The sequence below is a fragment of the Rosa chinensis genome, chromosome 5 (genome assembly GCF_002994745.2).
Source record: "Rosa chinensis cultivar Old Blush chromosome 5, RchiOBHm-V2, whole genome shotgun sequence".
NCBI lineage: Eukaryota > Viridiplantae > Streptophyta > Magnoliopsida > Rosales > Rosaceae > Rosa > Rosa chinensis.
Genome location: NC_037092.1, coordinates 7,794,001 through 7,804,141, shown reverse-complemented (window position 1 = coordinate 7,804,141; position 10,141 = coordinate 7,794,001). Strand labels below are relative to the sequence as shown.

The following is a 10,141-nucleotide window of genomic DNA, read 5'->3' as shown; positions in this document are numbered from 1 at the left end:
CATAGTTCTCTGACCGACTGAGACTAACAGAGAGTCAAAATGTCATCAAAGACTGACCAAGTTTCTATTGATTTGGCCATCAAAATTGTGGGGAAGTGGAAGGAGACTTATGGATGGATACCAATATTTGCAGCTTTTGCTGCAATTTTCATGGCATTTTTTACTGGTGCCAACAATCTTCCAGCTCCGGTTAGTGGCTTCGTAAACAAAATTTAGATGATCTTTAGGTATAATGATCATGTTCAGGAGCTTATGTAGTGAATTCACCAAAACTTGGTCATATTGTTTTCAATCATTACAAAACACACTCTACATGGAATTTGGTTTTCACGAGTTTCCCATTTTATGAACCTCTAACAGGTTTTTTTCTTCAATTTCAGTTCTCGACGCCAATTGGATCAGGGAGTTTGACTCTTCTAAAGGCATTTGTAATGGCTTGTGTGATTTATGTTCCTGGAGCAGCCTTTGCAAGTTCCACCAGTACTGTCAATGCCTTATTTTCTTATGTATGGATACAAAAAATTTGGCCTAAAAATTAAGTTCTCATAAAAATTTTGGTTTTATTTCGCTAATGGAGTTCACTGTTTTCCCAGTTTCTCAAGGAAAATCAGCCTAGTGAAGGTTTCTTGATGTGGAGTCTGGTAGTAGTTCTCATCACTGCAGGTACTACATGAATTTCTTATTACTATAATACTTCAAGTCATGTTGTTTTTAGTAGAAAACTTTATGAAGTTTATTTCATGTAACATCTTTATGCGGCAATTGGGTCAGCAATTTGGCTTGCTCTGGCTACATATTTACAGCTACCAGTCTCATCCCTGCAATCTATACAAGGTGCTTTGTTAGGAACAATACTTGTTACTCAAGGTTTTGGCTTCATACCATTGTGGAATAAGGTAATGCAGACATGGATTTAACTAGATAATGAAAAATGTTGTAGTTGACACTGATTCACATGCTCAATGGTAAATCAATGCAGAATCAGAACCACAATTTCATTGGTGGAGGACTTGTTTGGATTGTTCTTGAGTGGACTGTTGCTCCATTAATTTCCTTTCTATGCGCATTCCTCCTTTTTGCTCTCATGAAGGTTTCTCTGCTTCGCCATGAAAATGCCGAAAAAAGGATTCTTGTTTTTCTCCCAATTGACTATGGAATTTCAGCTGGACTGCTTTGCCTCTTTCTCATGTATCAGGTTTCTTACTATAAACTTATATATTAAGAATTCTTCATTACTCTTGCATGATAAAAAGAGCCTTTGAAATTTCAATTTAAACCATCTTCCCAAGTATTTAACAGTAATGTTACATGTAACATAATAGATCATACTTGTAGCTCAAGCAATTTTTTTTATCTGTCTTGACTTTACCACATTCACTTAAAGCTGTCACATGAAGTCACCAAGTTCAGATAAGAGAATATTGGAAAAACAGAACATATATATTCCTGCTTCAATTTTTGTCTACCAAAGAGAACAATGGAATTGTGAATAAAAGTATCATTCACATTGTTTTACTTTTACCCCAGGCCAATACCTGTATCAAATATATTCCTGCTTCACTGTTATCTCCATATTATTATTCTTTGTTCTTACATGATTTTGTGCTTTGACAATTTCAGGTGTTACCACATATTCTTTATAGTTGGGTGATGATTGTTGCAGTTGCAGTGGCCACCTTGATTGGAGCTCTATTATCTTTGGTAACATGTTATAACAATTAATGTATTTGTTTGGGGGCCTTTTCTTACTAGTGTTCCTGACCAATGTCTGAATGTGTATGTAACAGCTTTTTGTGGTTCCTTTGGCCATGAAAAAACTAAAAGCAGTCAAAAATTACAAGACCATGAAGAGAAACATGACAAAATCTTCAGATCATAGTAAAAGTAAATGCATAGAAAGCCAAGATCCAACATTTAGTGACACAAAATCAGCTGATGATGAAGCTCAGTTTGAAGAAGCCTTGCAAGATTTCATGCAGATGAGAGTCCTTGACACGGTGTATGAAGAGGACGAGAGGAGCTGGGGTTCACCGGACACATTAGTCCAAGAACCCGAAAATAAGCTTGCTGAAGATCAATCTCCTGCTTCTCAAGATCAGTCTAATATAGACAAATCTACTTCATTTAGAAAGTTGCTTGAGTCTACACCAAATCAGTTGGTTCAAAGTCACACAAGGAACTTTCAGAAGATTGAGAAAGCAACACCAATCGGGAATGCCTTCCAGTTTCTAACAGGTTCATCAAACTCATTTTTTTCTCCTGTAAGTCCTGCATTCCTGCTCCTTAAGTCCTCTTTCATATGAAATCTTTCTCTCAGGAAATTTCCCCTGCCGAACTGTTAATATGGACCATTGGAATATTTGTTGAAACCTGTGGTCTGTATGTCACAGTTTTGACCAAGTAACCTGTCATGTATCTCATGAGAGGCCACAGAATATGCTTATTTTATGCTAACCCTCATGCTTATGCATGCAATGGAAATAGGTAATGGAATATGACAGGCATACCCTCATTCGCCATGCTCTAGCCGAGAAATATGATGATGTGGAAGATTTCTTCAGTTTTCCCCATCTTATAGCTTCGTGCATCTTTGCGTAAGTCCACATCTGTTTTATTACAAGCCAAACGTCATAGTTTTAGACATAAGCACAATATCAATACAAAAAAAATATCAGCGGAATTCAGAGTCTCACAAACTTTACACTTCATTATAACCTTAATTAAAAATGATGTTGATGTGCAGGCTTATACAATCAACTAGTGAAGTTGCTGCTGTTGTTAGTCCATATGGAGCTATTCTTGATGTTTTTCATAATAGAGAAAAATATTCTGGAAATGGGGAACATGTGGTGAGTAGAATTAAGTCATTCCTCAGTGCAATGCAGAGCTAATAAACATCATGCTGTTAATCATATAACTAAGCATCATGTTGACCAATCATATTGTAGGGATCAATCCATGTGACTCGGTGGTTCAAGGCAATTGGTGGATTTGGTGCAGCCATTGGTTTCTTGCTGTGTGGGTTTAGGGTGACGCAGTCACTGGGTGGGAAGCTGACTTATATGACCAACTCAAGAGGGTTAGCAGCACAATTGTCAACTGTGGCAGCAATCATCATTGTCACTAAGATTAAGCTTCCAGTCTCAACCATTCATGCTTTGGTTGGATCCTTAGTAGGAGTTGGGATTGCAGATGACCCCCGGGTGAGATTAATCTTCTACTTGTTTGTTCTTAAGGCTAAATTATGAGTTTAGGATAACTACCACTAAGATTGTAGTTTTAGTTCACTGATTTGGCCAATAATTGTACCTAAATGTCCTAAAAGATTAAATTTGCTCAGATAAAGCCAGCCATTTTGTTGCACAAAAATGCACTTGGTTGGGGAAATTCAACTATTATAATTTTTTAAGTCGAACAAACTAATATAAGTAAATGATATACTAATTAAAATTTAAATAATTTATAAAACTACTTAACCCTTAATGAAACATGATCCTGCATAATCAAAAGTTCAATAATAGTACTTGATTCTCAAAATTTAACTTGATTTTTGCAGAATGTGAACTGGAAGCTCTTATTCAAGTTCATGTGTGGGTGGATGATGACCATAGTCTTTTGTTCTGGGGTTGCTTATGTGATATTCTCAGTGTCCATACACTCCCCAGCTTATGTAGTGCGCTAAATCTCAATCACCACCACCAATTTCTTTCCCCTCTGTATCTAAAGTTTTGTTTTGTTTTTTTTTCCTAGATGTGTAGCAATCTCTTTCTTAGTCATAACCAATTATTTTCAACTTACTTGTAATAACCATTTTGTAGTAACTACATTCAATACCAGTTCGGTTACTTACGAAATATCTTTAAAGATATTTTAGATATCACTCAAAATACCAGTTAAGATCAATTCGAAGGATTTTAAAACTTCATCAATTGTTAGTTATTAGTCTATTACAATGTCAAGATCATTAATCATTATGAAGAATATGAGACACAGTCGTAAAAAGTTAAAATGATTTGACAATTAAATCCACAAGGACCCTAAACCTCAACTCTATTAGAACAACAAAGCGGTGCGTTTAAGGTGGTGTCCAAACGAACACCACGTGCTAAAACACCGTGTGGGAAAAGACGTGGTCTTTCTAACTTGTGCCCCCTGTGGTTCTTTCCCTCTAAACCAAGCGCCGCCCGCAGCTTTTACTCTTCTTGGAAACCCGGTAACAATGGCGGCTTCTTTGTCATCACCACCACCGTGCTCAACTCCACTGATTACCCAGAAACCATGTTTCAGACTCGATTTGGGACGTGGGTTCTTGAAAAGTTTCGACCTTGGCCATCAGAGGCCACCAAAGTTGAGGTCTTTGGAGTCGTCTAAGGAGCTGGTGGTCTCTGCTAGCAGCAACAATGCTGTGTCTGTCACCGACCCTGCGCCTTCATTGACTCGCTCTAAGTGAGTTTTGTGTCCAATTCTAGCTTTGTTCTCTCTGTGATTTTTTTTCTTTTTTTTTTTTCATTTCTTTCTGGGTTTTGCTTTGGGTGTATTGAGCATTTTGGTTGTGGTGAATTTGGTGAAGTTTTCTGGGTGAAATTGGTTTCCTTTATGTCTTGGGAGTTTTGGGTTGAGTGAGTTTAGTGGGTTTTGTTATATCGGTTGCCTGATTAAGGTGTTTTGTTATATTCTGTTGTTGCTATTTGTGAAAAAGTCAACACCTTTTCAAATTGGTAGTTAGATTGTATAATTTATTTAAGGTTGGTGGATTTACTTTTGGTGGAGACAAGAATCAATTTTTTAAGTTACTGTTCAGATTTGAAGTTTAGTTCAAGGAATGAGCCAATTGACTGTAGAAATGAGTTTGCCTTTCTGTCTTTGGGAGGTAAGTAGCAAAAGTGAAAATGGTGGTGGTGGCAACTCTGTGTGTATTTGATCCTTTGTAAATTTTATGATGTGTAGATAAGTAAGTCTCAGGTTATAGACCTGAACTGTAGTTTGTGAGCCTGGATAAGGGTATTGATTCCATTGACAGTATCTTGTCAATTCCCCTTGGAATTTAAACCTGTCAATTGGGCTGATTGGGCTTCCCCACGTACTGATTCTGAATTCCAGGTCATGCCTGCATAAAACTCCATTACACTTTTGTCATGCAGCCATGAATTTTAATCTGAATAGGCTATTGAGAAAGTCTTGTTTAAATTTCTGATGTGTACATATACTATTTCAAGTTGTGAGCTCAGATTATATATCATTTCAGGGTGAAACGCCATACGATTTCAGTGTTCGTTGGTGATGAGAGTGGAATTATAAACCGAATAGCAGGGGTTTTTGCCAGGAGGGGTTACAATATAGAGTCCCTTGCTGTTGGCTTGAACAAGGACAGGGCTCTCTTTACCATAGTTGTCTCAGGCACTGAAAATGTTTTGCGGCAAGTTGTTGAACAGCTCAACAAGTTGGTGAATGTGATAAAGGTTGTACTTTATAATTCCTTAGAGATCTTACGTTATGGTATTCCTTTTGAAATTTATAATTGAAAATTGGCAGTTCGGTCTTGTTCAAAAGTCATATTAATCCGATATGAAGTTAAATTATTTTTATTCTGTTGTTAATTTTTGGTATAAACTGAATGAAATTCAACCTATAATTCTATTATGCTTAAACCAAATAATATCGATAACACAACCATCTATATTTCATTGCTGGTGGACCACAAACATGTGTTGGATGTTTCAAAATAATGAAGGGATGGTATGCGTAGGCTAAAAAATATAAATCTGTGAAATTTGGGTTCAAATGCTTGAAATTATAAAGGGATAGCATGCACAAACTCAATTTATTAGGAACTGATTCTGCTTGTCTATTGTCCTTCCAACAAAATTTACTTTTACTAAATATTTGCATCCAAGTGCTGTAGGCGATCATACACTTATGTTCTCTGACATGATAAAACAGCATGCTATGAGCTACAACTGGTGAGAGATCATGACATAGAAACATCTAACATGGTTTTGCTAGGTTTCCACCTATTTTCTGTTCCAGCTAATGAGTGATCCTTTTCCTTAGAGTGAAAGAATAGGCTTAAAATTTACCGACTACAAAGCAAAAAATTGAAAATCAATGCCTACTAATCCTTATATATCTGATTTCAAGAACTGAGATCCTTTGTGTGCTTGCTTCTGCATCATCTTCACTTATAGTTCTACTTTGTCAGGTTGAAGATATCTCAAGGGAGCCACAAGTAGAACGTGAATTGATGCTTATCAAACTTAATGCAGATCCAAGCAACCGTGCAGAGGTAAAAATTCAAATCATTCAAAAAATGTTTGGATAAACAGTCTCCTATTGGCACAATCATGTATGAGTCTGTGAGATAATTAGTCTGATTCCTTCCAAGAAACTGCCTCCCACTATATCCTTGCTTTATTTCTATTTATGAATAACCAAGGTAAGTCTATTTGAAATTTGTGCCCAACCGTTGCATGTATTCTAGCTGTTATTGTTACTACATGTTTGGGTTTCGTTTGTTCTAGCCTTCTAGGTGATTATTATTTGAAGAAACAACGGCCATTTTCTAGATTGACAGCTATGAGCACCGTTCTTAAACACTCGTTTATCATCTTGGGAAATCCTTGCGCCTCATTTTGTTTGTGTTCTCAATTTTTTAGATCATATGGTTAGTGGACATCTTCAGAGCGAAAATTGTGGACATCTCTGAACATTCACTGACAATTGAGGTAAATGTTGTCAGATCCTTTGTTCATCCTCCAGTTGTGTATTGCACTTCCATTTCTTGTGGTCATTGACAATAAACTTGAATGTGTTTGGTTTTAGGCATGTAGGCTCTAACACCTCTGTGGATGTCTCAGGTTACTGGTGACCCTGGCAAAATGGTTGCTGTTCAAAGAAACTTGAGCAAATTTGGAATCCAAGAACTTGCAAGAACTGGAAAGGCAAGTGGTATATTTGCATTGGCATGTTTATCATTTATCTGTATGTGTATGTATCTGTTAATACTGTAGCCGAACTGAAGAACTATTTTTTGTTGTTGAGTTTTTAATACATTATGCACATACTTTGTATAGAGTTTTCAATTTGACTGTCTTGACAGATTGCTCTGAGACGAGAAAAGATGGGTGAGACAGCTCCTTTTTGGAGATTTTCTGCAGCTTCTTATCCTGATCTTGAAAGGACAATGTCTGATGATGAAGTTGCAGTGAAACCAAATCATTCAGCCAATGGTGCTGCTAGTATTGCCTCACAGGTATATATCCTTTTAAGTGTCCTCTCTAGAAGGAGACCCTGAATATGTCTTACCTATTGAGGAGATTTTTATTCTGTTACTTTCTTCTCATGCATGCATAAATGAGTTTTATGGAACCATTTTATAGGTCTGAAAGAGATTCTCCCATCATATAGTGAGTGTCTGATTCACATGCAATTAAATTGACTAACTTGGCATATGATTCAAGATGACATTTATATGATGCACAATAAAGCATACCTACTTTGTTTCGTAAATTTCTGTGTCTCTTAAAGAAGGTAATTTAACTATGAAACGGGTTGAAATTTCAAATAATTTTTAATATTCTAGAGGTTAGGGCATTTAATAGGTGATTGAGCTTCTTGATATGTTGAATTTTGGATTGATCGTAAGTGAATCTCATTTCATTATTGAAGGGTGATGTTTATCCTGTGGAGCCTTATGATGACTTTCCTTCAAATCAAGTACTAGATGCTCATTGGGGTGTTCTCTATGATGAAGATGTAAGTTATCTTACAACCTTAAGTGCTTTAAGTGGTAATTTCATCTTATAATTGGTCCTAAAAGGATGGCTATTTGTTTCACTTCTAAGTACAAAAATCTTATTTTATGAGGTGTACAAGGTTCCAAATAGATTTCTTTACCTAGATTTTTGGCATAAAATATTTAATTTGTGTAAACTCTACAAATCAGTGCCATTGTAACCTAAACATTTGTATTATTCAATTTATTATTACAGTCAAGTGGGGTTCAATCACACACTTTGTGTATGCTTGTGAATGATGTACCTGGAGTCCTGAACATAGTTACAGGAGTCATATCTCGAAGAGGTTATAACATTCAGGTTAGTTGATTCAGCTGAGCTCATCTTTCTAAAATTGCTTATCTTTGGCCTCTCCTCATTGTGACTTTTGGCTTTCACTTCATACTCCTAGAGTCTAGCTGTGGGGCCTTCTGAGAAGGAAGGGCTTTCTCGCATTACAACTGTTGTTCCTGGTACTGATGACTCAATTACCAAGCTGGTCCAGCAACTTCGCAAGTTAATAGATCTTCATGAGGTGATGTTTCTGAACTTACATGTTTGCAAGCTCATTCTGGATTTGCAGCATTTGTTTTTGGGGAAGACTTTAATCTCCAGAAAAGAGAAAAAGATTGATACATAGTGGCTACTAGAAAACTTTGCATACTTTGTTTGTAGTTATGAATTGACCATCTTCAAACATTCAAAGTATTAAGAGGGTACTATAAAACCCGGTACACTGTTAAATTGGAATTCCTTTTTGGGAAGTCGAATGTCATATTAATGCACTGCAATCTGTTCTTATATTCTCTGTCATCCATCCTTTCTCAGTTACAATATTAATAGACTAATGAATTCAATTTTGAGTAGCTGTAGTGTGTCGAAGCTTATAAAAAATAGAATTTATTCATGCCTTTTTGGATGATAGAAACTGGTGGTTGTCTCTCCAGGTTCGGGATATTACACACTTACCATTTGCTGAGCGAGAGTTGATGTTAATAAAGATTGCTGTAAACACTACTGCTAGAAGGGATGTTCTCGATATTGCTGGCATTTTCCGTGCTAAAGCCGTTGATGTTTCTGATCACACCATTACTCTTGAGGTTGAGTCTCTTTCCTTCCTTCAAGTCAATATACTGTGCTTGTTTAGTACTTCAATTTTACCAGGAGGGTAGAAAGCGTTTTTGCCTTTTGATCATTGGTATTAGTTGGGGTTACGGCTCAAGCATTTTTAATCAAGTTCCAGAACTGACTACATAATACTAGGGACTTAGCATCTGTTATTGCTTTGTTTCACAACATATCATTAATACCATCTATTCATAATTGTTTCAGCTTACTGGCGATTTGAATAAAATGGTTGCACTGCAGAAGTTACTAGAGCCCTATGGGCTTTGCGAGGTTTGTCTTTTCATTATTTGTTGTTGTAACGAATGGCTAATTGAAACTGCTGTTAAACGCTCATGCTTTTGTTGCATGGTCTTGTTTCTGGGTTTCCACATGGTGTTAAATGATAGTTTCAATTAATGCCAGGAAGCTGCACTCTCATTGACAGATGATGCAAATTCCAATTATGTGTCATTTAGACATTCTTCCAACAGGGTTCTATTGTTCAGATAGTCTAAGAACTTGGTTGCCGAGTTCTTGGCTGGTTCTTAGTTCCTAGATCTTAACAGTTCTTTACTAATTTTAGATTGCACGGACTGGGAGAGTGGCATTGGAGCGGGGCTCTGGTGTGGATTCCACTTCTCTCCGTGGCTATCCCCTTCCATTATAATGCAGGGGTTTCCCACTGGATTTTTATATGGCTGACCACGTAAAGTAAGTTTTTCTTTTCCTCCACTTTGATGGGCAATATTTTCATCTGCTGGCTATATTTATATGAAAAAAGGAACAAACGTCTGAGTTAAGTCTTTTGATTATCCGTGTCAGGTCTCATGGAAGAGTGTTCAACACGCATTCAGAAGAAGATCCAAATACTTATTATATGTTGCATTTTTCTTCTTGTACGAGTAGGAGCCAACCATCTTCGTTCGGAGCTTGATAAACCTAGTAATCTAGTATGTAGGAGTAGCAAGTACTTGGCTATCAGCTGGCAGACCCATGCACGTTAAAGTTAAGGCAAGGCTGTGTGTCTAGCCTGGTGTTCAGGACTTTTGTTAATGAATTATGTACTATAACAACCATATATTGTATCTACTCATAACCTCTACTAATCAAATAATATTGTTGTAGTCATTCTAGATCTCACAAGCTGATCACCTAAAAATGTATCGATCCCTGACAATTGAGTTAAATAAAGGATCTAAATTTACATGAGCCAGTGAGCCACCCAATAAAATCAGGTGAAATAAAAAAAAAAATTATATAAT

General features: G+C 36.6%; 2 protein-coding genes across 2 annotated transcripts; both read left to right on the top strand.

Moving 5' to 3' along the window:
• LOC112165995 (phosphate-repressible phosphate permease pho-4) lies at positions 1 to 3,830 on the top strand. The gene is made up of 11 exons (XM_024302735.2): positions 1 to 189; positions 381 to 506; positions 594 to 663; positions 772 to 896; positions 980 to 1,195; positions 1,621 to 1,701; positions 1,788 to 2,261; positions 2,485 to 2,594; positions 2,744 to 2,849; positions 2,949 to 3,203; positions 3,557 to 3,830. The coding sequence occupies exons 1-11, from the start codon at positions 40 to 42 to the stop codon at positions 3,680 to 3,682; spliced, it is 1,839 nt and encodes a 612-aa protein (XP_024158503.1). The 5' UTR covers positions 1 to 39; the 3' UTR covers positions 3,683 to 3,830.
• Positions 3,831 to 4,108: 278 nt separating this feature from the next.
• Positions 4,109 to 10,014, top strand: LOC112165996 (acetolactate synthase small subunit 1, chloroplastic). The gene is made up of 13 exons (XM_024302737.2): positions 4,109 to 4,446; positions 5,246 to 5,459; positions 6,200 to 6,283; positions 6,654 to 6,722; positions 6,855 to 6,938; positions 7,097 to 7,249; positions 7,666 to 7,752; positions 7,989 to 8,093; positions 8,185 to 8,307; positions 8,720 to 8,872; positions 9,105 to 9,170; positions 9,463 to 9,590; positions 9,702 to 10,014. The coding sequence occupies exons 1-12, from the start codon at positions 4,220 to 4,222 to the stop codon at positions 9,544 to 9,546; spliced, it is 1,449 nt and encodes a 482-aa protein (XP_024158505.1). The 5' UTR covers positions 4,109 to 4,219; the 3' UTR covers positions 9,547 to 9,590; positions 9,702 to 10,014.
• The last annotated feature ends 127 nt before the right edge of the window (positions 10,015 to 10,141 follow it).

Excerpts from the sequence above, each read along its gene's own strand:
- LOC112165995 (XM_024302735.2), top strand. The coding sequence starts at position 40 with ATGTCATCAAAGACTGACCAAGTTTCTATTGATTTGGCCATCAAAATT. Across the intron at positions 664-771 it reads AGTAGTTCTCATCACTGCAG|CAATTTGGCTTGCTCTGGCT; the intron begins GTACTACATGAA and ends CAATTGGGTCAG. Across the intron at positions 1,702-1,787 it reads TTGGAGCTCTATTATCTTTG|CTTTTTGTGGTTCCTTTGGC; the intron begins GTAACATGTTAT and ends TGTATGTAACAG.
- LOC112165996 (XM_024302737.2), top strand. The coding sequence starts at position 4,220 with ATGGCGGCTTCTTTGTCATCACCACCACCGTGCTCAACTCCACTGATT. Across the intron at positions 8,873-9,104 it reads ATCACACCATTACTCTTGAG|CTTACTGGCGATTTGAATAA; the intron begins GTTGAGTCTCTT and ends TAATTGTTTCAG. Across the intron at positions 9,171-9,462 it reads AGCCCTATGGGCTTTGCGAG|ATTGCACGGACTGGGAGAGT; the intron begins GTTTGTCTTTTC and ends TACTAATTTTAG.